Below are 26,676 nucleotides of genomic sequence, written 5' to 3'. Positions count from 1 at the left end.
AGGAAGTCATGATGCCCGGAGGCCCTGCAGGCTGGAGGAGGCACTGACAGCATCAGTGTGGAATCTGTGGTTTCCTGACCCAGAGACGCTCTTCTGAAAGAGAGCAGGAAGCAGTAGTCCACAAGGCCTGACGGCAGCCATGCAAGATATGAAAGACCCAAAGCTAATGGGGTCGCAGGACTTCCAGAAACAGAAACCACGCAAGAAGAGTGGGGATTCCTCGAAAAACTTTTACAATAACATATTAACTGCACATACTAACGGGGTTCAGAGTGATATTTCACCACGTGTACAGCAAACACTGGTCAAATCAGGATGATTAGCACCTTCTCTCATTTCTTTGTGTTTGGCAACTGAACGCCTCTGTTCTTATCCACAAAATATGTAACATTTATATAAATTAATGTGAACTAGGGTCATCCTGCTGTGCTGGGGGATGCCGGAGTCACCAGCTCAATCTTTGAAACAAAGAAGGGACATTAACAAATGTGTGTGTGTGTGTGTGTGTGTGTGTGTGTGGCAGAGAGAGAGAGAGAGAGAGAGAGAGAGAGAGAGAGAGAGAGTTGGGTACTGGGGAACTTCCTTCTTGAAATAAAATATACAAATCACACACAAGTCCTCTTTCATTGAAAAAGACTAAAACCATCCCGAAGGGCAGAGAAGAAACTGCCGCCCCTCCCCACCACTTCAGCACATGGCCACTCTCTGGCTTTCCCCAACATAGCCATTGGCTACAGATTGGGGTACATTATCCCCATCTGCTTCTATGAATATACAAAAATGCATATGTAAATTATGCATATGTTTTTTAATGCAGCTCAAACTCTGTATCTCTTCGTCTGATCAGTAACTCCATGCCACTATATTGAGAACTACTAGGATTTTTCACTGTTGTGCCTGGAACACTCGGTTCTACAAAATCCAGCTTGCTCGGGAACTCGAGTGGCTCAGCCAACGTGCTTCCGTGTCACCAGTAGAAACAGAGAAGAATAAGAACCAAAAAAGGAAGGCAGCCTAGGGACCGGGGGAGACTTCCTTAACAGAAAGGTTGTGAACTTTGAGGCAAACCAGATTGATACCAATGACTATGGAATGTTGCAGGCCAGTATAGACACACCACAGGAACTGGGGATCCTTAAGGAAGTCATGGAAAACCAGGAGGGCGAGGTCTTGGTTGTATGAGATCAGAAATGGTGAGGGAAGCCAAATCCAACTGCAAAGAGAGCAGCTGGCACGTTTCTGCCAGGGAACCAGGATCCAGGAAACTCTGGTCACGCAACTGTTTACAAATATGTGCTGTAGTCAGAACGATTGGGGAACAACTGAGACAACTGTCTCCTTAAAATCGGGGCAGCTGTGGGGCTGGGGGTGTGGTTTAGCAGTAGAGTGCTGGTCTCACATGTGTGAGGCCCTGGGTTCAATTCCCGGTACCACAAAAGCAAACAAAATAACAACAACAACAATAAAATTTGAGACTGCTGTGCCAAATGGTTAACAGAAAATTGGGACATGTCTGAGAGGGGAAGAGGTATCAAAGGAAATACTCAAACACTTAGCTGAATATCAGGTTCTGTGTAGGTGGAAATATAGGAATTATGTTCCAAGGAGGCCTCTCTGAGACTCTTAAGGGCAAACCAGCCAAGACGAGACAGCCAGAAAGAACATGGGTACATCAAATCCAGGCCTGGCTGAGATGCTGATCTGACAGAATGGCTCCTGGGCAGTTTATCTTGTGTAGGGAAATGAGTTAATGTTTCCAAGCATTTAGAAGAGGGAGTAGAACGTATTATGTAAGCGGTAAGTGATAAATATGTTTTGTTAAGATGAACACATTTTATTTGCATAGCAGATAAAATTGGCAAATTCCAAACTCCATGATTTCATCCTCTTCACTGTGGGAAGTCCAAGAAGACCAACTATCTGGAAGTCCATTAGAAAAACAAAGGTCTGGACACTCGGAACCTGCAGTATGCATTCTTTTTTTTTTTTTTAATTTTTTTCTTTTTTATTATTGGTTGTTCAAAACATCACAAAGCTCTTGACATATCATATTTCATACATTTGATTCAAGTGGATCATGAACTCCCATTTTTACCCCGTATACAGATTGCAGAATCACATCGGTTTCAGTATGCATTCTTGACCTGGCCTGGGGATGTCAAGGAAAGAGATCAACCTAAGGAGCAGGTTAGAACCAGCTCTGAAATTTTCAAAAAAAAACAGGGGAAATGAGAGAAGCACTTGCTAGGCAGGGAAAGAAAAGCTGCCAGAGGCCAGAAGTGAGAGAGGATGAGGAGAGAGTGTGCTGGGAACAGGGGAGAGGTGCTGGCCTTCGCCAGAGTCGAGAAGGACATGCCTCCGCAGAAACACCATGGGGTGGGGGTGCTTCCCCAGGGGCGGGTTCCATAGGCCCCAAGCAAGGATGGGGTAGCATGCTGCTTGCCCTGGGGTGTACGTGCCTGAGGAGAGTGGATGAGCCACAGAGAGCAGGCCTGTGAATACCATGGCTTGGTGGGGCTGACTGGGCCGCCATCTTGCCAAGCAACTTTCTTACCTTCACAGGAAGGCTTCCTTGTCTCCAAATGTCATCATCTGAGATAGGCATCAGGCAGAGAAGTTTCCCTGGATGGGAAACAGAGCACCATTTTTACCCTTGATGGCAGAGCTGTTGGTTTGTATTTAAGTGCATACATCATGGATTCCAGACCTCAGGCACCAAAGGGCTTCCTGGCACTGCCAAAACCAAAAAGATTTCCCCTTCCATCTCCTTGATTCCAATAAGACTTGGAGTCCTCTATGGGTTTTGGCAACATAAAATAACACATTCTAGAAACAAAATTTTGCCTATGAAAATATTTAAGGCAGTAGTTGCCTTGTTTTCTAAAATTTAGGAGTGGAAGTCCAGCGTTGCCATGATCACATGGGTTCCTTAAGCCCATTGAATCTAAAACCAAGAAACATCAAAGAATTCTCATGTACTAACACACCTCAGAGGACTTGGAAGGATTCATGCCAGTGACTCACATGGGAGTAGAAAGCCATGTAATTGAACAAAACATGAATAGCAGCCTTGGACTTAAACCAAGTTTATTCTTTGAAAAGTTCCGTAAAATAATCCTTTGGCAAAGCCAACCAACGAGAAGAAAACTGAGAACAGAGATATAAAACTTTAAAAAAGGAGAAATAGAGATTGTAAGGAAAATTTTAAAATTAGGATTAATTAAATTTATGCCAGAAACAATGAAAGTTTTTGTGGAATAATTTCCAAGAACAATAAATTTTAAAACTTTACACAAAGTCTGTAGAAACAAATACTGTAAGATAAATTATATAGGTAGTAGATAAAAACTATTCCTTAAAAAAAAAGCCCAGATTATTTTCAGCAATGTGGGGGTTTTTGATGGATGCATTCATTATTCTTATCTGATTTGGGGTTAGTGTTATTTCTGGCCTTAGAGAGATATAGATTTCCACATTTCCAATGCTCTGGAATAGTTTTCATTAAGATAAAATACGTATTTTACCTTAATGAAAACTTGTTTTTCTAATGGACTTCCGTATAGTTGGTCTTCTTGGACTTCCCACAGTAAAGAGGATGAAATCATGGAGTTTGGAATTTGCCAATTTTATCTGCTATGCAAATAAAATGTGTTCATTTATTTATAACACAAAGTTTACCGTTATTGGCATGTAGAACACGCACTGTGTTGTTTCTCCATTCCAGAACATTTCTGAGATCACTTGTAGAGCACAATCATCTCTCCTTGGAAGATTAGTTCCTTTAGATTAAACGTGCCACTGGGCGGGGAAAACCTCATTTCTACCAGCCTTATTTCTCTGTTTCTGAGACCTGTGGACTAGACCCTACCCGGGACTGTGGAAGTAGCTCATCCTTCTCGCTGTCCCACTGTTTCTGCTCTGTATGTCCCAGAGCAGTGCCAGCATGGCCACAGAGTTTTGTGGTCATCGTCATCTCCTTAGGTACCTTTTTAACTGGAACTTTAAAAAAAGCTCTTTGCCCGCTTAATTTTTTAAAATATTAAATTCTGTTCCCATAGCGTCGTTAACTCAGTCTGTCGCTGGGTGAATTCGATCCACTTGCTTATTCTGACCACAGTACATCTGGATTGGCTACTGGACTGTCATTTTTTTCCCACCCAGCATCCCTGCTGTTTGCCCTCTTCCCGACCTGGGCCTGATTTTGTGGTTGTTGTTTTCCCTTTAATGTTCTAGATGTGAGATCCTGTTTCTTCCAGTGGCCGTCTTACATGTTTTGGACACACATATTTATTCATTTTCCACTCCCATGTCAATCACTGCTGCCCCAGTAAGTCAAGAATTTTAGCTCAGTTCAGATTTTCTCAGTTCCTCCATTGCTGGTCATTCCCCCTCCAGCTTCATGTTGGGGTGTAAGGTATTCATTCAGTCACTCAGTGGGCATCCATTGAGCACCTACTGTGTGCCAGAATCTTCAAGGTTCTGAGTTTATAGCAGTGAATATCTTACAAAATTCCAACTTTCATAAGGGGAGAACAAAAACACCCCAAAACCTAAATAAGTAAAAACGCATTCTCTTAATAGGTACTCAGTCTAGAATGGCCTCATTGAGGAGATGTCCTTGGAGTGGGAAGGAGGGCAGAGTCCTGCAGAAGAAATACCAAAGCCTCAGGTGGCACTTACCAGGCAGCGGTCCAGGTGGTCCAGGGGGCTGACCCACAGGGAGCGAGGGGAGGGGCCAGGGTCAGCAGTGACCGTGGGCATTCCTTTTTGCTGCTATCTCAAGGACTTCCTCAGCCCCACTGCCCAGCTCTGTTCTGCTTGGCTATTTCACCTGCCTACGGCAGTGTGTAGTTTTAATTCCCAAGACCTATAATTGGTCGTCATGTTTCTGCATACATTACATCCTCACTTTGGATTTTAACTATACTTGCTTCAAAGGATTCTGTTTACTTTATGGACTCTCCATAAAGGCTACCTCTTCCTCTCCCTATGAAGTGTTTCCTATACTTTTTCTGAGTCCTTGTGCTTGTTTCTGTACAAGGGAGTTGTTGTTTGCTCACTGTTGACCACAAACTGCCTCAAGAGATTCTGGGGGCCACGCCTGCAGAAAGGAGTGCCAGTGGCTTCTCTGAAGGTCAGGCTCCCCCCCCCCCACCGGCTGAGGTTCCAAACCTGCTTCAACCTGGGCCAGCAGGCAGCTTCTCAGCCCTGTGGGAGGGGTTTGGAGCCTGGTAGGAGAAGCAGAGAGGATTCCTCCCCCACACACACACTGCTCCCAGCAGCTTCCCCTGTTCCTTATCCCAGGACCTTGGGCCCCACCCACTTCTAGCCATTTTGAAGCCCAGAATGTCCCAAACCTCTTTCCTTTGTGAAAGGCTTCTCTGCATATTTTGAGCTGGTATCCCTCCATATTTGTCTTTCTGCACATCCTGCTCACCGGCCTTTTCTCCTTTAGGAACTCCTCCCACTTCTATGGCTCTATTCTTATTTCCTTTGCAAAGCTGAATTCTGTCATGCCATGAGATTTCAAGCGGGAAACCCCAGATATCACTGGTCACACTGCTTCCTCTCAAAATGATGCAGTTAATACTCACCAAACAAACAATAAGTGCATTGTAAGTTTTATTTATAAGACTGGAACAGACAAAAGTATTAGTTTGGGTTTTTGTTTTGCTCCAAGTTTAAATTAACTAATAAAATGGAGAGAATGACACAGGAGCTACTATTTACAAAAGGCAGGTTTAACTAAAGGTCAGTTTTTATTCCAAAATAGGAATAATTACATATACAAAGTGATCATTTTATAAACATTGATCTGAATATTTTAGACTGGTGGACTTTCTTCCGTAGGGGAAAAAGAGATTGACATGAACTCTTTGGCATCATTTTTAAAAACAGTTTCTGCTCCAGTTGTTATCCGTTAGAGTGCTTATAAATGTTTATAGTGGACACGGAAGAATGCATTCTGATGATTAATTTTTTAATATCTTTAAACGTTTCCTTCAGCTGTAGGCTACTTCAAAAGCAGTGTGGTATGGGGAAGAGTTCTGGACCGTGGAGTCCTTAGACCAATAGTTGGAATTGTGCTTCTAGTTTTGGCCAGCTGTTTGACCTTGGCGAGTCGCATCCCAACTTTCTGGCTTTCCCAAAGGGAGAGAATTCGGATAACCATGGAACAGCACCTGGCCTGTAGGTGGCGCTCTAGGATGCTGGTTTTAGCAGGCACAGCTGTGGAAGTGTCAACCTGGGGCACATGCTTGCTTTTTTGCCACCTCCTCTCTGGTCAGGGGAGACTCTCCCCGGAGGAGCCAAGCATGAATGGGAGAAAACATGCTACCTAGGAGCTGCAAACTGGGCTTCTCTGAGTCCTAGTCCTAAGTCTAGTTCTTAACTATTTCATGCATTTCTTTGGATGTTTTCATTATTTTTCCAAGTAAGTAATGCTGTCCTTTCCTTTGTAAGGAAAATTTTAGGTCAACTTCTATAACTCTAATTTCCTCCTTAAAGCCATTTAGTTTTAAAGATAGCTTCTTTTTAATTTTGCCCTTTCTAAAAGATAGGGTATTTACCCAATCCTATTTTAATAGAATAACATTGGCTCTGAAGTAAAATAATTCATTTTATCTTATTAAATTTGTTGCCTCTGGGCTAGCTCCTGAAAGAGTAAACTGGCAGGCAATTCAATAATTCTCATTAAAATGATCCACTTCTTATTTTTTCTTGTCTCCAGTCTTTATGGATAAATGATCCTATAGAATATTGCTTTGGAGGAAGTTACGGGGAAATCTACCTACTGCAGTCACACCCACTGCCTGAAATACTTGCACCTGGAAAGGTGGTCCCAGGCTCTTCAGAGAGAAAGAAGTCAGGGCTGTCCACGGAAGCACGTGAGTGGCAGGAGAGAGAGCAAAACCTCCTTCTTCATAAAATGGACTTCACAGACCCAAGGCTGTGAGGTCTGGCCCAGCCACAGGGTCTTGGGTTTTCTGTCCTGCCCATCAGAGACTCATCCTCATGGCCCCCAGTCACCGCCCAGCATGCAGCCACAGGGCACAACATGTGCCAGGGGAGGGCTGTAAAGCAGAGAGTCTCTGGGGCTTGTTCAGCTCTGATACCTCATGGTCCCAGGATCTGTGGCCCCAACAGCAGGAGGGCTCTGCCCACCCACTCTCCAAAGCTCTGGGCAGCTCTCAGATGTGCCGTCCAGTCAGAAAAAAGAGCGGCCTGTCTTCTTTGGCATTGGCGGTCTGGAACTCATCCCGCAGCCGGAACTGCCACTCGTCTTCCAGCTCCAGGCGGACAACTGTCTGGCGGAGCGAGTTCCGGTCCTGACAGATCACGCACAACGTGGCGCCTGCGGGGCAATGGCAGGGTATGAGAGGAGAGCTGGTGAGTTTCTGCAAAGGGGAGCTCCTGCCTGGGTCCCACCTGCCTGGGTCCCACCTGCCTGCGTCCCACCTGCCTGCATCCCACCTGCCTGGGTCCCACCTGCCTGGATCCCACCTGCCTGGATCCCACCTGCCTGGGTCCCACCTGCCTGGATCCCACCTGCCTGGGTCCCACCTGCCTAGGTCCTACCTGTCTGGGTCCCACCTGCCTCCAGTCCATCTGCAATGACCAAATAGGAGGCTGCTGGGCGGGAAGTGCCCAACGCCCATGTGAGCCTCCTCTTCCTTTCCAAACAATGTATAATCACAGCAAGATGGTGCAAGTAGGAGTTGGCAGGTTTGGTGGGAAGACAGAAAGGCAGAAGAAAAGGTGAAGAGCAGAACACAGGACGCGAAGGGAGCGAGAGAGACAGGAAGGAGAGAAGGGTCTGAGCCAAGTCAAGCACCCTCGGTGGCATCCCTGGGTGCACATGCGCCCACCTCACCGCTGATCCCTCAGTGCCCACTCATCCAGGCCCGGGGCAGCTTCAGCTTTCCTAACACCCCCAGCCATGGAGCTTCTCCCTCCCCTCAGCTCCCAGAGGACAGCCACCTGATTGGGATCGGGTTTTGTTGGTATTCTTGCTCTCTCTTTCCAGCCTATATACCCATCCTCCCTTTAGAGGAAGCACCTCCTGAGGGCAGGGAGTGTGGTGGGAACCGGGCACTAGTCCTAAGGTCTTGTACCCTGCTGCTGCTCAGTAAATGCCTGCCAGAGAGGAAGGATAGCCAAGGGTACGGCAAGGTCAACTGGGGATCTGAACAGGACTGGAAATCATGTTATAAAGGCACAGAGAGCAGGTGTTTGTCAGTCTCCACCGCTCTAGCAGGAAAAGGAGAAAGAGAAAGAGGAGCCTGCAGGACTCCCCCCACAGGTGGAAGCCACTGGGGACCTGGTGCTGATGTAAAGCACATGTGTACAAAAAGAATACAGAAGGGAAAGAATATGGGCCAGTCACCCAGAGGAAAGGGGAGGGGTCTTGTCTCTGCTGAACAGAAGGAAAAGAGAGCCCCCGGTCCAATCCCAGCTCTAATGCTCTCCCGGATGGTTGAGGCAGTCACTGTTCCCCCCCCCCTCAGCCTCAGTTTACCCATTGGAAAATAAGGACTAGGACAAGAGGTCCTGTCTTCAGTGACAACAGCCATTCAAGTTAATCCCAAGATAGGAGTATTACCTTTCAGAAAATGAAACTTTTTCAAAAAGCTAGCGGCCACAAAAGAGTCACAGAGGTACAGCAGCAGCCCACTGAACATGAGGTCGGAGCAGCTGATGTTCAGAGAGTGGGGCCTGGAGCTCACGTAGCAGACAGAGATCTGCAAGAGAAGCAGTCCAAGAGAAACATCGCTTTCCACGAGCACTCCACCTCGCTGCGCCAGGGACTGAGCTCTAACCAATTCCACCTGCTTGGACCAGCTGGCCATGGGGAGGGAGGCAAGGAACAGATTCAGGGTATTTTCAAATCTATATCCTAAAACTCAGTTCTAGGAGATTTATCCAGATTTGTCTATTCGTGAATTCCTTTAAGAATCAGAAGTGTCTTGACATCAGAATTAGGTTTGATTTCTAACTTCTATGTGGGCAAACTAACCCCCACAATTATGTCAGCTCTCAAGTGGGGTAAATACCTACGACCAAGCAAAGAGTACAATTAGCCCTAAGTTGCATCAGTGTCTACAGAGTCAACAGACAACTGAAGGAAAATACTTGGAGGACAACTTTGTGTCTGTACAGAACACATACAGACTTCCTTCCTGGTTATTATGCCCTAAACTATGCAGTGTAACAACTAAGCACACAGCACTTACAATGCATTAGGTATGACAAGTCACCTAGAAGGGTACAAGAGGACATGCATAGGTTACATGCAATGTAACAGAAAGGACCTGAGTGTCTGCAGATCTTGGTACCCACGGGTTCCTGGAGCAAATCCCCATGGAAACCGAGGCGGCCTAGAGTCCTGGATGCTAATCCACCTGCTCTAGGGGTTCCTCTCCCCGAGTTACCTGAGACCCCAGGTTAAGGTAGCAGTCCACGGACAGCACGGGGTGGCTGTGGTTCTTCAGGGAGAGTGGGAAGAAGCGCTGGCTGTGGTGCTGGAGGAACTTCTCCAGGAGGAGCTGGGCGGGGGCCGCCAGGAACGTGTGCTTGCTGTCGGGGGCACAGATGTACTGGGCCGGCACGACCGCCGCGGAGCTATCAGACACCTGCGTGGGGACCATGGATCTCAGGCACCCCCTGCCCCCAGGAGAGACGCCCCCCACCATCTGTATCCAGCCACAGGAAGCCCTGGGCCAAGGAAGGTTGTCCCTTAGGGTAGTGATGCAAGAGAGAGAACAGACTTCAAGAGTGAAGTTCTGTTAAGAAAAATCAGGTTGTAACAAAGAAGGCCTGTGAACCCAGACCAACGAGGTCAGTAAGAACTGTCTGTAGCCATTGATCATTCCGTGCAGAATACTGGCTGTCTGGTCTAAAGAAAACAGGAGAACCCCTGGGCCTTGGGAACTCTTCCATGGCTCACAGATGCAAGCGTCTGGAAGTAGCAGGCTCGCCCTCTCTGCACCCCAGCTCTCCCTCCTCGCTGCCTGGTCATCCCAGCCCGCCAGCCCTCACTCGGTCACCAGCACGTTCTCCACACTGCAGCCCCCACTTGCTGGCTCCTCTTCTTTCTCTTCTGCCTCAATGCAGGTGCTCTCGTCCTCCAGGTCTCTCAGGGGCACCCTACATGCCCCCCACCCCTGCTGCATGAGGTCCCCCTGCAACACACGTTTCACCTTTGTGATGCTTCTCACAAAAGCGCTTCACTGGAGGTTTGTCTAAGGTCTGCCTCAGCTGAGAGCCGCGCACTCTAAGAGGGGACTGAGGCTCGGTACACACTTAATTAAATGGGTGAAAATAACTACGTGGTTTCACTCACATGAAAGATGATAAAACATTAGTGGCTTTCCTATATGTAATCAATATGCAATTAAATCTAGTAGAAAAATAGAATTACGCTCAATATAGAAATAAAGATAAAAGATCTAAGAGTTTAAAAGTGACACCGAGAAACCAAAGAAAAATTCATCTTAAAGGCACATCAGGCAGACTCACTGAGGTCAAAAACTCAATTTTCCATAAATCAAACCTCAAATCTAACACAATTTCCAGTCTAGAAACCTCAATCACGGTAGCAGTTGGGGTTCAACTCCATGACTCCCAAGCTCTTCTGTAGGTAGGCTACCTTGAAGTTCCTGCTACTTTGCAGGAGAACTCAGGATGGAGGGAGCCACAGCCTCTGCCTGTGCAGTCGCTGGGCAGAGCTGGCGTCTGGATGCAGGCCTGGCCCAGCTCAGGGTAGGTCACCATGCAGGGGGTTAGTGCAGACCAGGAGGGACAGAGGCTGGGAAAGGCAACTGGCATCAGAACTGGCAGACATCATCAGTGAGAGATTGGAGACAGACAGGGGGCGACAAACAGGAGTCAGAAGAACCCGCAGGCAGAGCTAGGCCAGCCTGCCTGGGTTCCTGAAGATGGAACTCTCTAGCCACCTAAATTACCAGGGCTTGGCTAGGGAGGGCTCAGAGCAACTGTCATACGCCTGTCCCCCAGAGGCTGACTGTGGACAAACAGCATGGCCATCAAGCTGGCATCTTGTGCCACACAAATGCTTCTGTACCATCCCAAGAGCCTGGAGAGGAGTGTGGTGCCATAGCTAACTCTGCAGGGGCAAGGGGGCAGGCAGGGGCACATGCCAAAGGCTTGGCAGTTGTCTTGCATTGGACAGTGGCTCCATAGGATGCTGGTTGGAGCTGGAGAGAAGAGCAACTTCCGGGTGCCATCTTGTCATCTTTGCTAACACTGCCTGGTGGTGACCGAGGCAGGCCCCAACAGTCCCGCCCTCAGCCTTCACACCGTGGCAGCCCGGGTGGCAGACCTACACAGCCTGCTGGACACCGTGGCCACGCTCACCTTGGAGGTGATGTGGAAGGACCTGTGTCCACCCACCGCGATCTGCTTCTTCATCACGCTGAAGCGGTTGAACCGGCAGAGCAGGAGGCCGGCGCTGTGCACCCGCAGGTTGAAGTCCACATCGTCACACGTGAACCTGAGGAGGAGCAGATCCGATTGGGCACAGCTCACGTGCCCCCCCCCACAACACCTGGAGATCTGGAGCAGGACCTGTCCTGGGGGCTACAGAGGTGCAGTGGCTTTCGTTCCTGCCTCGACCTTAATCTAGGGGGATACAAGGCCAGGCAGGCGCCTCTCTGCGCCAGCTGAGGCTTCAACCCGTGGGTGCCCTCGGGCTGAGTATCAGGAGGCACGTGAAAAGCTTCAGATGTGATTCCACCTAACTGCTGAAAAGAAAACAACCACAAACCTGCCAGGGTAACAATGGTAGCCGCTTCCTGTAGCCAAGGGAATAGGCTCAGAGAGAGGTCACCTGCCTACGACAAAGCTGCTAGGTAGCAGGTTCTAACAGGTGGGTCAGGCTGGCTCCTAAATGGACACTCCTAAGCAGGCCATCTTGGGCATGTGCCCACCACCTGGCATACCGAGACCCTTGACACACACCTGCTGGTGAGTTATTCTCAAGAGGTGACACTCCTGTGACTAGATGTAGAGAGACCTGGGAGATTATAGTTTCCTTTAACATTAATGATCCTAAAAAGCTATGCATTCAGAGAGAGAACCCAAACAAGGGGGAAACGGCATGGCGTAACTCACTAAAGCATTCTGTGAATTGATGAGGTGACCTTATGAAAATACACAAAATCACTCAGCACTAAACACCACAGACAGGCGCCTCCACTTCAGCTGGCCCTGCAGGGCAGAGGGGAGGGAGCGCCGGCCAGGCCTGCCTGAGGCTGCCCTTTGCTCAGGACTCCAGGGCTTTGGTCCCCACCGTGGGAGCTCACCGGTTCTGGTTGTACTGCACGTTCTGGGTCAGGTCCACGTTCAGGATGATGAAATCGTGCACATGGCAGCGGGAGAAAGGCTCCCGCACCTCGCCGCCCCTCGTCTTGCTGGCCCACTTGCGCATGCCCAGCAGGGCGTAGCGGGTGATGTTGGGGGAGGCCTCGATGTGCTGCATGATGTGCTTCAAGGAGACGTTCCTCTCTGACCAGGAAAACTCCCTGCTCAAGGGAGGGAGACGGTGACCCCGGCTGACAGGCCGGCAGCAACAAGGCCTCCCCCACAGGCCAGCCAGGGGACGCTGGCCAACTGAGCGGGAGCTGCTGGACTGGCCAGTGAGGACGGAACCCAGCACGACCCCCAGGGATGCCAGACACCTGCCAACCACTGCCATTTACGATCACTTCTTTGTGCAAAATGCACGCGTATTCCATGTGCAGAATAAGTTGACAGACCGTAATTCAGTCACACTCACAACTCTAGTCCAGGTACTAATACACCTCAAAGACCAGGAAACCAGAACTCAGAAAGAGTTAGCCATTTGCCTAAAGTTGCCCAGCAAGTCCAGATAAAGCCAGGAGTTAGAGGTCAGGCTAGGGGGATGGGCAGGGCTGGAGGGCCGCAGTGCAGGGGCCTCTGGGGGCTGAAGGGTGGTTCCTTGATATGGGAGTTGGCTAGATGGATATGGTCAGCTTGTGAAATTTTCTATGTACCTAATATACTTTCCTCTTTGTGTCCACATGAATTACTGGATCTTTGGTGTATGGTTTCCTGTATTAAACCTTTGACAGTTGTTAAAACTTAAAAGCAAGCTGGGCTTGGAATGCGGGCTCTGGCCTTGCGATGTGAGGGGGCTTTGTGGTCCTCTCAGACAAGGGGGATCCCCTGTCACAAGAGAGCATGCTCCTGCCTGGTGTCTACGGGTGGAGGGAGGAGGGCCCACAGGCCACTCACCTGCTCCGCTCCCCGCCACAATCCACGTCCACCACGTTCCACATCACGCAGGAGTCATCTGAGATCACGATGAAGGGCCAGATGTCCTGCGGCTTGATCCCAAGCTCCTCCTGCCGGTTCCGCTCCAACTCCAGGTTATGGTAGGACAGCTCCTTGATTAGGAAATGGGCAGCACCTGGAGTGGCAAATGGCCTGGCTCAGGTCTGTCGTGTACTCACAGACGCCCTGTGCAAACCCCGCCTGAGACACGCCAGCCCCACACATGCACACACATCCCTCCTCCACCGACCACTGCCCTTCTTTTCTGACAACTAGGAAAATTACTAAGTCAACAATCAAACTTTTTTTTTTAAAGAGAATATTCATAGGAAAGTCAAACAAATCAAAATAGCTTTAAGAAGTGCAAAAGCAAAAGACTGGATGCAAACTCTTTCATCTCTAGAATATTCTCGTCTCCATTCATGGAAAATTTTACCAAGCGGCGTCTGCTAAAAACACCCACCCACTCCAGCACTGTTGAAGATGCTCGGGAGCACAAGCATGATGTGGTTGGGCCAGTACTTCTTATAAATGGCCATTTCATACTCCTTGACCACCAGCACGTGCAAGTGGCTGGCGCCATCCATCGCGTGATACAGATTAAAGAGTCCGTGTTCGTGTCGGCCAGTGGTTGGAGTGAACGTCGGGCTTTTTATATATTCATGACTCTGCAAAGAATAGGTATAATGAGATAGAGTGTTTGCAAATGTGGTGACACCCTCCTTTGAAATGTGACTTCTCAATAGTTCCCCTGGGAAGATGGAGTTGATTTCCACACTCTTCGAATGCAAGTGCAGCTTGATTTTAGGACCTTCCCCTGGACAGGCCTGGGCCAGCCTCCTGGGGGATGAGAGAAAACTTGGAGCGGAGACAGGCATCCCAACTGAGCCCACCCCAGACCAGCGGGCCTCCCACCAGCCACCAGTCCATCCAACAGCCAACACACACACAGTGAGCACAACCAAGCCCAGAGTGACCGTCCAGCTGAACCTCACCCAAACCACTGGAATCAGATGCTGAACACATCCTCATCTGAGAATGGCTTGTGTGTGACTGAAACTAACTGGCCCACATCAATGAGCTAAATACATTCCCCTCTATGTCACAATCTAATGCTGTACTCTGAGCAGATATCACTCCAGTGTATCCTCAACCTCCACAGTGAGTGCAGGACATCCCCCAGTCACCTGCCCACGATGCCCAGGTGTGCATACACTCCTGTAGGGATGTGTTTTCTGTAAATAACTGTGCTCTCTTCAACTTTTGTCCTTAATTTGGTCCTTGGGCTGAGCTAGGGCTTCTGCCACCTCTGAATTCCTCAGGGCATCTGCTACAAAGCTGCATACAGCTGGTGCTCACCGCCCATTCTGACCCAGAGGCTGGAGAAGAGACTGAGTCGTGGATGAATTCTCCCTTGGGCTGTAAGACACCTTATCCCAAAGTTTTGACACTTTACAATGTTTGCTTTGCTTGGTAGCAGACTCGGCAGCTGTCTGGCATTGAAGAAGGAGAAGCAGCCTCCTCCACAGGTACGTGTTGACGGGCGGGCAAAGAGCAGCCAGTCAATTTTGAGGCCATCGGGCTAGACCTGCCAAGCCAAGGGCCCTACAAGGAGCATGTCTGTTAAGGGGAACTGTAGTCACAGGGACAAGGGATCATTAAGAATAATCTTTTCATAAGATAAAGACGTATTTGTTGGAGACGTGCCCTGAGTACTTAGGATGAAATGCTATGATTTCAGGGATTTACTTCCAACTGGCACAGAGAGGGAGAAGCAGAGAGAAGACAGATAAAACATGGCCAGCTCCGAGGTAGTTAATATGGAAACTGGGTGATGGGCCTAGGGAATCCGTTCTCCTGTTTTCTCTACCCGAGCCTGTTCAAACATCCCAAAACAGCACTGAAGAAAAGAGAGGAGGGAACAACACCTCACAGGCACCTGTCATCTCCAGGTGCGTCTTGCCTTAAATTTGTTATTTCAGATAATTCTCACAACAAGCTTTCTCAAGAATCACCACCCAGCTTTGCAGGTGAGGAAACTAAGGCTCAGAGACACTAGGGGTCAAGTGGTGAATCACACAACCAGTCAGTGGTCAAGCGGCCTCAAACTCCAGCCTGGAGGCTCCAAAGCCCATGCACTGCACCAGCCTCCTCCAGATTCAGGCGCCATGTTACTTCTGCACTACGTGCCCTCACACCAGAGAGCTCGTCTAGGTCCCCAGCTTAGTGATCGCCTGAAGCCACTTTGATCTGCCCATGGAACTCAGAGCCGGTACCTTGTCTGTGACGAGGGGAAGGCGCATGCTCTCCAGCTGGCCTCCAGGTTGGCTGAAGACAAAGTGGTGCTCCTTGGACTTGGGGATGATGAAGTGGAGCTGGATCTCCTCTCCTAGCATGGAGTAAGAGAAGGCAAAGGCGTGCAGGGTGGACTCATAGAGCTGAGGTGCGAGGGGAAAGGACAGAGCCTGTCATCAGAGTCGGGCTCACTTCCCACAAGAACCCAGGCCCAGCCTGGCCAGACGACACACAGGTCCCGGCCACCTCTGCCCCACGGTACAAGAAACCCACAGGGTGGCTCCAGCACAAAGGATGGACACCCAGGGCTGGCTTCTGGACAGGCACACCCAAGGCCACACAGCAGCCTCGTCCTGCCCTGATCGTGCTGCGCCCAGGCCTGTCACCTTTGGCACCAAGTCCCTGAACTCTGGACTTGACCAAGAGCCCCATCTGGATTGCCAGTGAAAGCATTCACACTATGGATCTCGTTTTTAATTCTAAAATCGTTCCACTACAGGCACGTGTGAGACCACATTCACCACATGGGCTTGTCCACTTCAGCCAGCGTTCATCAGTGCCATTCTGTCCCCTTCTCATTGTAACTGACAATCTTAGGAGGCAGGTATGTTGCCATGGACATAGTGACACAGACACTGACATTCAGGGCTCATCCTGTTCCGGAGTCTAGCCTCACCCTCCCCACTTCCTCCAGCTCCCCCCCAAGCCATGCCCCACACCCCATATCCATGCACGGGCTGCTCTCTGGCACAACCCCCCAGCCTGGCTTTGCCCTTGGCTGTGGCAGCCCTAGGAGACTGTCCTATGGCCTCACCTCTCCCAGCTGACACCCAGGGGCTGGAGAAGAAGGCAGTGATCCAGGACACACCGCTCCGCACTCCTGCCAGGCTCTATTAGAGCCACAGAGAGCCGCCAAGGACATCGACTATGCCACTAGCCTTTGGAACCTGTCCCATTACCCACTGGTTCCCACCAGCTCTGGCCCTTTCCTTCCTACGCTCTTTCCCTCACTTGGGCCTGAAATGAAAAGAGACACTTCAATATAGTAGGTAAATACTACTATCTGCCTACGTATGCCTAGCCTCCCAGCCCCCTGCAGACCTCATGTGGCTAGTAAGAGACCAGCCTAGACACAGCCTCGCCCACGGGGGCCCTACGTAGAGTCATTGCTGAAGACACCCACGTTCCTCTCCCAGTGCACAAGGCCTTCTGTGGCCTGGTCTCTGCCCCAGGCTCCTGGCTCCTGTCCTAAGACCCCCCCCCAGTACTCTATCTCCAACAACACTCAACCAAGCTCACTTCTTAGTCCCCAGGAGCCCCTGGCACCCCTTTTTTGTACACACTATTCCTTCTCCTCATCAAATTCTACTCATGCTCCAAAATCCTCTCTCTGCTCCCCACGGGAAATAGAGGTTGCATCTACATTACCTGAAACACTTGGGACCAGAGGTGTTTCAGGTTTAGGAGTTTTGGGATTTGTGAATATTGGTATTGACTTTACCAGTTGAGCAGCCCTAATCTGAAATCCAAATGCTCTGAAATCCATAGTTCTTTGAGCACTATGTCGATGCTCAAAAACGTTCAGATTTCAGAGCATTTCAGAGTTTGGATCTTCAGATCAGGAAGCTCAACCTGAACCTTCATTTACAAAACAAGGTCAGTGAGCTTTCGGTGAGAATTTAGTAGGAAACTGGAAAAGACAGTTTCCTAGCCAGTGCACTTGAATGGATGGTCAGTGTGGCTGGAACAGAAACCCCCAGTGACCAGCCAGGTAACCAGCCGGAGCCTGGGCCAGGAGCCTGGGCCAGGAGCCTTGCCCGTTTGAGCATCCAGGACAGATGTCTTCTGTCCTGTAAGAAGGCCGGGAAGGACTGACAGGTGAGGACTGCCCCAGCGTGCTGCCTGGCATGGGGCAGGCCTTCCATCCTGAGAACCACACCCCGCCTCGCCAGCTGCGTGCCCTCTGCACCTCGCCCACCTGGCTCTCCCTGCCTGCACCAGGCTGTGTGAAATCCTGCACAGGCGTCTCTCCCTCAGGCTGTGAGCCCCATAGATGGGGACAGTCTGTCCATGTCTGTACCAGGGCCTGGGCCACAGTAAGCACTGAGTGACAATGGCACCAACTAACTTTTGGAATCTCTAGGACCTGAAGACGATGATGACACCCAGAGAGAGCATGACACTGCACACGCAGCCTCGGGAGAGGGCTGTGGTCAGCCATCATTTCCCAGCCGAGGAAGGAATCGAGAACATGCACAGAGCAGGAAGCAGGGGCTTCTAGAACCTTCCTCTCCCACCTTGGGGTGAAAATGTGAGAAAATAGGGAACACAAGAGTAAGCCGAGGAGATACCCCGAGAGCTACTGTCGGCCGACTGAGCCGAGGGCCGGCGCCCCTGGCCTACCTGGTAGCGGGGGTGGAAGCCCATGTACTGGTGGCACTGCTCACAGTGGTGGTACGTGTTGTAGGCCGCGTACTTGGACAGCCTCATCCGCGCCGTCTGACGCCGCACGTAAAGGTCCTCAGGCTTCCTGGAGATCCCCCTGTCTGCAGGAAATTCCCCAGTGTTAAGGAGCAGCAGCAGGTGGAGCGAATGGTTCATCCCTGTGCGCTGAACCTCGCACTAAGAGGACCTTCACAATGAGCATCGGTGACAGGGCTCTGCGAGGTCCGTGAGCCCTGAGGGGACGCAGCCAAGCAAGGGACAACACAACACCTCAGTGGAGAATCTAATAGAAGCTCAGACCATGACTTAGCTGGTCCACAGGACGTTTTAAATCAATCACCAACCCACTATGCAAATGCTGGAATGCCAACGGTGCCAATGAATCACTTTTTTTTTTTTCCCAAATGAGGTGACAGGATTAAGGTCTGAGCACTAAACCTTCATTAGAAGCTGCTCTATAGAGAGGACCCTTATCTATTCTGAGCTCAACGAAGGGAAGATCGCTGGCTGCAGCAGAGCCAGGTGTGCAGTTCTCTGGGGTGGCAGTGCCAGGTTCTCCTGGTCTACGCTCCCAGTCCCACTGGCCCAGGACGACCACGTTGACTGACACTGCCTTGACCCACCGTGGAAGTCACTGATGCCCAAGAAGGAGGGGGGAAGTGAGAGGCTGGGGCAGGAGGGGAAACACGTGCACCCGTTTGGCTACAACAATGCCAAATTCATAAGTAGACGCCCACGGCTTTCATTCTCCACCAACCAGTGCCTGCTGAGCACCCCGGCCATGACAAATCAGCAAGACAGTCCACTGCCATTTGGCACCCTCCAAGCAGTGAGTCTCCCTCTGTGAGCTCCGTGGTGATGAGCTCTGTGGTGGTGCCCTCATCCTACAGGTGGGTGGCCTTTTGGGGTTCTGAATGGGGTTTTGTGGGTCACTCACCACTACTCTTCACCTCTAACAAGATGCTTGGCCCAGCTGCATTATGGAGACACAGAAGAGATGACACCCACCCACTTTAGAAGAAGCTGAAGCAAGAGATCCAAAGTCTGACCTTCACTCTTGATGCTCTGATGGTGGGCACAAATCAGACTGGCATCCTCATACTTGGGATCATGAATGATGTAGTCAAATGGCATCTTCTGGAACAGCTCCAGGTCTGGCCAGGGGTCACTGAGCTGGAGGTAATGCCAATCCGATTCTTCTCGGAGGCCTGCAGGATGGGTCAAAACACCATGTGCACAAAATTGGAGGGAAAATGACTCACTTTGTGCATAAGAACGATGCTTGGAGCAGAAGTGTTATTAACATTTGGGTCACTGGGGAACCTCTTCTATCTCAAGGGCTTCCAAAAGAGCCATTTCGGGGTGGATCTAATGAGACCCAAACATGCATTCAGATCTACCGGCATCCAGAGGAACAGCCGTGCACTCCTTCCTAGGAGACAGGCCTGCTCTCCGTCTCTCACACTGACTCCACCCCCTACAATTTTATCCCTACAAAGTTCTCCAAGGCACTGTTCTGATACAGAGAAAAATGAGTACAGAGAAAGATAAAAAGTGCCCAAGAGCCCGTCAGGATGAGCCAAGTCATGACCTGAGAGCTCCATCCTGAAAGTGAGACACAGTCACCAGGGACACTGACGTTCGTGACAGACAACTCACTGGTGTTGATCTCTTCTTCATCATAAACATCCACTTCTGTCAGCCGAATGAGCATCCTGGACAAAATGCTGAGAAACTGCAGGTAGGCGCCCGTCTTCCCGATCTGCAAAGACGCTGACGTCAGAGCCCACAGACAGGAAGCCCTGTCCACACCGGGCACCACCCCTCTCACTGAAAGGAGAGCCCCACGGACGCCAGGCATTTGAGGGGCAATGTGGTGAGTAACCCAGCCCTTTTTATTTTTTTTTACTTTGAGACAGGATCTCGCTAAATTACTGAGGCTGGCCTTGAACTTGCAATCCTCCTACTTCAACCTCCCAAGCCTCTGGGATTACAGGTGTGTGCCACCTCACCTGGTAACCAGACGCATTTTTAAGGGAAGTCTTTTACAAGCTGAAGAAAGCGCTTCCAAAAAATAGGAACTGGTCATGTAAAACACAATGTCTTAAAAGAATCTTGCACAATTGTGAATTCCTGTTCCCATCAGTGTGCCATAGTAAGATATCACAATCTACTGCACAGAACAGAAGAAGTAGACATCTAATTTCTCCTAAACTCGTGAAAGGAAACATGACATTTCTTTTCATCCTTTTCTTTTTTGCTAGAGCCCCCTGCTCCCTTGGCCCTGCACCCGACTAGGGCACTCACTAGTAATCTTAGTACATTTGGGTTACAGCTGATTAAAGAGCTGCCTGCAGGTTGGCCAAGGTCCCTCTGCATGCCCACCACACAATCACCCCAGGGTGTGCTCTCCTAGTACTGAACCCAAAGCCTGGCTCAGAGCAAGAACTCAGCAAGTGCCATTGAATGGAAATAACTAGCTTTAACAATGAAAATTCAACATATCATCAGGGGGGGCTCCAGAGAAAATATTTGCAATACATGTAACAGACAAAAGATGGAAATGTATAACATCTGCAGAGCCCCTACAATCAACAGGAAAAGGTCCAGCTGCCCAAAGGACCAACAAGCAAGAGTAACAAGCAAAAATCATGGGAAAGAAGCACCGATGACCAATGGATGTAAAAAAATGCATTCCACCTTTCTGAAAGCATGACCACCTACTACTTCTCACCTACCCGATGGCAAGAGTTCTAAAGACACACGACCCCCAGCGCCTGTGGCTGTGGGTAAGTGGAGAGTCTCCCTTTTAGGAAACATTTTCTTTTCTCACATTTTTTTTTACACTAGAGAAGTCATATATGGTCATTTTAAACAGTCAAAAAATGCAGATTGATAATAAAGTGGAATGTTACAAATCCCTCTCCAGGTAATGAGTTAGTAGCTGCCAGCCTCTCAGAGATTTTTTAAAGCATTTTCATACATAGATTTGTTTCCTGATATTACACCATATATGTCATTCGGCAAATTGATTTTAATTTAAATATGTTGGAGAAATTTCAATGATCTCTCTCAAATTTTTGCAGTTGAATTCTATGATACAGTTGTCCCCAGATTCATTCCACCAAGACTCGGCCGGTGGGTTTGTCCCTAGCTTCATTCTCACCTTTGTAAACAATGCTAAAATGAGCATGCTGACACACACTTTGGTGGGTTTGTATTTCTTGGATGGTTCCTGGACATGATGTGCTAAGTCAGGAGGCTCCTGTGTGAGCTCGGCTCGTGCTGTCGATGGCGCACTGTGCGTGACACACTGTCTACAAGTCAGGCCACACGCCAGGTGTCTTACACCTGCTCTCCATTGGCTTCTCACATCTCTGTGAGACACCATTATACCTGTCATTCTCAAATGCGGACGTTGAGGCACAGCGGAAGTTAAAATTTGCCTTCATGTCTGGAGACATTTGAAGAGAATGTGACCCCAGGCAGTCCAGCCCCGGAGCCACTCCCATGAGCCCATCCTGGTCTAAGCCCTCTTCCTCCGATACCCACCATGCTGGACACACCTGCCCTGGGAGCATTCTGCAGCTCCGACAGGTTAAACCTCCTGCCAGGGATGTCGTGAGCTGGACGAGGGCTGAGAAAAGGAACAAAGTCCCAGATACTTATTAAAACTACCTCCATTAACTGTTCACCAAAGTCTCCCTGTGCAGAACCAGGCAGTTTCCAGTGCTGGGTGACGTGGAGACTGCACAGTGGCCGTGAGGGCCAGGTGTGATAGGGTGGGAGGTAACCCTAGTCTGAGATGGCGAGAAGCATCCACAGTGACGTCCCCTCTGGCCCCACAACACACAGTGGAGGAGACAGAAGTCAGACATGGAAGTAGCCTAGCTGTGATGGGTGAGTCCTGCTCCACTCACCTGCCCACGCCAGGCCATCATGGACGAGTCCACCAGGGGAACGACAAAAATGGAACAAGAGAATATGGTCAGCCCGACCTTTGGCTTCTGACCACAAGGACAACCAGATTCCAGGGCCAGGCAAGAGGACAGCGGGCTCAGCACGCACCTGAGGGGGCCCGCTGAGCAGCAGCCTGCGAGGGTGGAAGCTGTCCACGCGGCCTTCGGCCCTGTTGCCATAATCCATGTGGCTGGGCCGGGGGACCGTCCACTGCCGATAGTAGAGGGACTGCTCTGTGGACGTCATGGTCTTGCTGAGCAGGGGACGGAAGGAGCTGGTCCACATGACTGAGGGGGCGGGCAGGAGGGAGGCGGCCTTGGGCAGCCCGCTGCTGTCGGTGGACACGAGCACGTCGTACACCAGCTTGGGCAGGAAGACGGTGGGCGGCTGCCGACAGGCCTTGGTCACGGAGCACTGTGAGGCCTGCAGGACGAGCGTGCCAGTGGCCGGTGCCGTGGACATGGCGGTTGAGCCCAAGGAGGGCAGGTGGGAGGAAGCTGTGACTGACACCTGCAGCCCCCTCTGGCTTGTCCTGAGGCCGCAGTCTGGTGGTGGGGGGTGTCCGGGGCCATGCCTGCTGATGACCATGGGTGGACCCTGACTTGTTCGGAGCCACGGCTTCTCCCCCGTGGCCCTGGCCTCCTCTGCTGGGCCACAGGGCGGGGGTGATCTGGCCTGATCTCTCTGCGGGGGCCCAGAGACCTGAGCTGAGGTCTCGCTGCAGAGTGCTGAGCCTAGGGAGAGACGAACCTGGTCAGCACCATCCCAGGGACGAACTTGTGCCACACCTACTGGCCCTCCTGCTTCTCCACTGGCCTCCTGTGCTGCCTTGGGCAAAAGGACGGCAGTGGCTGCAGCATTTGGCTTTCATGACCAACCTGCGAATCAGAGCCTCCGTTAGGCAGAGTGCCGGGCTGAAGCCAAGGAGGCTGCGTCCAGGCCCCATTGAAGGAGACGGCAGCCCACCCTGCTCAGTTACTGTGGGCTGCATGAAGCAAGGAAAGAAACCAAAAGATGCACCCCAGTCAAATCTCCTGCTGGGCTCTGAGTTCTTCCCAGCCCCAGACCACCCACTGGTTTCTCAGAACCCTCAGACCTCAGCCAGGCCTCACTGCCCCTGGGCTGCTGCTGCTGGACTCCTGCCTGCACCCAGACTGCACACCCACACCCTGAGCCCCTCATCCCAGAGAGATCTCCACGCTGGGAACACTCTCTGCTCCATGGGTCAGCTGCTCTCAAACTGTGGTGAACACAACTCCCCCTAAGCCGCCTACCATCTAGGACAAAGTGATTACGTCCTTGTGCACATACCCATGTCATGTCATGTGTGTGGCTATCTGCTTAGGAAGTAAAGGGTTAAAATACTGCAGTGTAACCTGGTTTTGAGGAAAGACGAATTTATTGAGGGCAGAGTCCATATCGAATTTGTCCTTCAACATTCAGATTCAGATTATATTGGAAGCTCCAGTTTGATAAATGCTTTTGGTGGGTCCATGGGTCCTGGCTGCTCCTGGAGGCCAAGGGATCCCCCAGGCAGAGTCCCCATGAGGCTCTTAATCCTGTTCCCTCCTCCCCGCACCGTCTGGGTTGTGAGCTCTCCTTGCTGGCTGCTGCTTCTCCCGAGAAGTGTCCGGGGTCTGCTTCTCTGGACGAGAATCCCTCACCTCAGCTCACATCCTCTCTGGACAGGGACTTCCCAAGTCAACCGCAGCATAGAGGCCACCCAAGGACACATCCCCGTAAGTCCAGGACTCAGGCCGCAGTCACAGGAGCAGCTGGACCTTGCGATCAGGAGACTTCAAGGTCTCAGATCCCAGGTTCACTCCATTCCCGCCTGAATGAGCTCACCCTCCACAGATGGCCTTCCCTGCCCAGCTCTGATTGGAGCAAGGTGTCAGCAAATGGCCCTTTATGTTCCCTCCCATACTCTGAAGTCAAAGACTGCCCGTCATGCCCCAGAACCCACATGGAGACTTACTGGACGCTTTGGAGGACAGGGAGGAGGACGCCGAGTCATGAGAGGAAGACCGCTCCCTCTTCACAGGGCTCCTCTTCTCCGAGGTGGAGCCTGCTTCAAAACACACTGAGAATGCACGGAATCACCCTCCTTCCCTCGCCCAGCACCTCCCAGCGCACAGGATGCAAGCACGTGTCTCCCCATTCCTTCTCTCACTCCTCCATTTATCTGCCATTTTCCAGCCCCTCCCCCCCACACACACACACACTCTTGGCCACACACAACTCACGGTGGAGTTCAGAGTCACTCGGGACCCACCAGGGAGCATGCTCATGCCACAGGCAACAGGGAAGTGGGAGCACATAAGACCAGGTCACGATCATGTTTTATTTTTATTTTTTTATTTTTGGGTACCAGGGATTGAACTCAGGGACACTTGACCACTAAGCCACATCCCCAGCCCTATTTTTGTATTTATTTAGAGACAGGGTCTCACAGAGTTGCTTAGCACCTCACTTTTGTTGAGGCTGGCTTTGAACTATGATCCTCCTGCCCCAGCCTCCCGAGCGACTGGGATTACAGGTGTGTGCCACTGTGCCTGGCAGGATCACGTTTTGAAAGATGGTTACAGCAACAGGGAAGGCTGACAGGCAGGCCTCTGTCCCCATTTTACGGTTCCCCGTCACACAGTCAGCAGGCAGAGTACAATGGGGACTCTACATCCATCTTTCCCTTCTGCTACTCTGCACAAATCTTTTGTATCTTTAATATTATTGGCTTATGTTTTCCTGCCACACTGTTGAGTATGGCCAAGTGCCTTCCATAACCATTTTATGTGTCCTTTGAAAAATAAGCCATCATATCTTAAGTCTGCAAATGAAACTGGCCTGTTTTCATATATTTTGATAATGGTCAGCAGAAAGTTGAGCTGATTCATACAGAGGGAATAACAAGTAGATCTCATTCCTCCACCAAGCTGAATAAAGCATGAACTTGAACCCTAAGAAGGGCAGTTTTTCTTCCTATTCTTGAAGAACTCCAGAGTGTGGAAGCACCTCTAGGGACTTCCATCTTCCCATACCACCACAACGGGGGAAGAGCCAAATCCCAACTTGATGAGGGCCCTGCATCCTGGAGACAGCTGCGTACACCTTCTGCCCTCACCTTCTGTCCCCAGCTCCTCGTCCTCATTGTCTGTGCTGCTCAGCTTCTCTCCATCACTCTCCAAGGCCTCGTTCTTGGCTCCCTTTTCCAAGGGAATCTCATTGCTCACAAAATAGGCAGCCAGGCCCAGCTCCTGCTCCAAGGCTGTTCTCACCAAGCAGGAGGAGTTTATGAGACGCAGGTCACAGTACCTCAGGGACCTAGGAGAATGGGAGGTGTTTACTGAGTGTCTTCTGACATAAGGTGCTGCTCCTGGTGACAAAGAGCAGCAAGATCGGGACCCTGCCTGCCTTCCTCACCCGACCCCAGGACTCATGCACCTGGGAAGGCTCAGGGGAAGTACTACTTGAGTCTTAGCAACAAAGAGGGGTTCAGAGCAAGTCTCTAGGGCCTCTGCTGAGCACTTTGCCCTGCGAGTTATGTAATCAAAAGAGCACTTTCAGGTCAGACAAAGTGGGGGCTTGAACCTCAGCCCTGCCACTTTTCAGTGATGAAAACTTCAACCGGCTTTGCAATTCCTCCAAGGCTCTGGTTTTTATTTTCATCTGAAAGATGGGAATGAACATGAACCACACATAAGAGCGTTGTCCTGAAGATTAAATGTATTAAGTGGACATTTAATTACCTGATCCACATTTAACACATGCCAGCGGGTTTGCTGGGTACTGAGGACATGAGGCAATGGAGTCAGGCAGTCATTGCCGGGTTGGTCTTACAGGAGACCCAGGGACGCCCCCGTCCTGAATGTGTGGCTGTGGTGGCCTAGAGGCCCCTAGGAGTTGCCAATTGGACACAGCTACAGAGACAGTCCTTCTTTTTGTCAAAACGACTGTCCCTTCCCAAGCAGCATCACTGTCCCTTCCCTCCCTACACCAGGAGTGACCTGCTGGCACAGCAGTGGAGCCCTAACCCCAGAGATAATGCCACATTATGCCATGTGGAACTGTCCTCCCTAATAGTGACCCCCAACTGAGCTCAGGAGGCACCAAACCCTGACTCCATCTACAGCCCCCTAGAGTCTAGTAACAGCCCCCCACCAGCCCAATGGTGCCCTTCTGGAATTAGGAGCTCACCACACCTCAGACCCGCCACACTGCCATCTGCTGGAAACCTGTGTAAATGCACAATGGCAGTGACCAGGAGTATGAATGGTACCACCTGGAAGGTGGGCAGTGGGAGCCTAGCCAAGCTCTTCCCCAGCTGCAGGCCCAGGCTGTGAGCCCCAGCACTCACCGCGGCAAGGACTCCCCATGCGGGTCCATCCCGCTAAAGATCAGGATGCACGGCAGGCCCTCCAACTCCAAGTAGGTCTGAGGCCTCCACTCTGCGTCCTCGATTTTCTGCCACATCTGCAGATATTGAAAAGAAGGCCATGAGCCGTTACTTCCCAACTGGCCCAGGTCCAGGGGAAACCTGAGATCCTCCCACTGATTTATCATGTCCTCTGATAAAAAGGGAAGTTCTTTTTACTGCAAATAAGCATTCTGTGAGCTAACTGTATCTTCAGTCGGGTGCGCACATTCTACCCCAGAAGCACCTGT

The 26,676-nt window shown here is 50.6% G+C and overlaps 1 protein-coding gene across 9 annotated transcripts in view; it reads right to left on the bottom strand.

Moving 5' to 3' along the window:
- Positions 1-5,613: 5,613 nt before the first annotated feature.
- The window catches only part of Greb1 (growth regulating estrogen receptor binding 1), a 122,228-nt gene continuing 101,165 nt past the window's right edge, over positions 5,614-26,676 (bottom strand). For 6 of the 9 annotated variants that reach the window (XM_071601340.1, XM_027937881.2, XM_071601338.1 and 3 more), the window contains 15 exons: positions 26,369-26,484; positions 25,136-25,335; positions 23,993-24,097; positions 22,123-22,748; positions 19,714-19,816; positions 19,104-19,262; positions 18,013-18,155; positions 15,591-15,752; positions 13,778-13,982; positions 13,276-13,450; positions 12,324-12,542; positions 11,377-11,512; positions 9,432-9,632; positions 8,603-8,741; positions 5,614-7,354 (listed from right to left, as the gene is read on the bottom strand). In XM_071601340.1, coding sequence (XP_071457441.1) covers positions 7,191-7,354; positions 8,603-8,741; positions 9,432-9,632; positions 11,377-11,512; positions 12,324-12,542; positions 13,276-13,450; positions 13,778-13,982; positions 15,591-15,752; positions 18,013-18,155; positions 19,104-19,262; positions 19,714-19,816; positions 22,123-22,748; positions 23,993-24,097; positions 25,136-25,335; positions 26,369-26,484 — 2,853 coding nt within the window. In that variant the 3' untranslated portion in view covers positions 5,614-7,190. Of the gene's footprint in view, positions 7,355-8,602; positions 8,742-9,431; positions 9,633-11,376; positions 11,513-12,323; positions 12,543-13,275; positions 13,451-13,777; positions 13,983-15,590; positions 15,753-18,012; positions 18,156-19,103; positions 19,263-19,713; positions 19,817-22,122; positions 22,749-23,992; positions 24,098-24,317; positions 25,336-26,368; positions 26,485-26,676 lie in introns of those variants that run through there. The other 3 variants (XM_027937882.2, XM_071601343.1, XM_071601344.1) reach the window with 3 other exon arrangements.

This window comes from Marmota flaviventris, chromosome 14, assembly GCF_047511675.1.
Source record: "Marmota flaviventris isolate mMarFla1 chromosome 14, mMarFla1.hap1, whole genome shotgun sequence".
NCBI classification, from domain to species: domain Eukaryota; kingdom Metazoa; phylum Chordata; class Mammalia; order Rodentia; family Sciuridae; genus Marmota; species Marmota flaviventris.
This window is presented reverse-complemented; position numbering and strand designations above follow the sequence as displayed.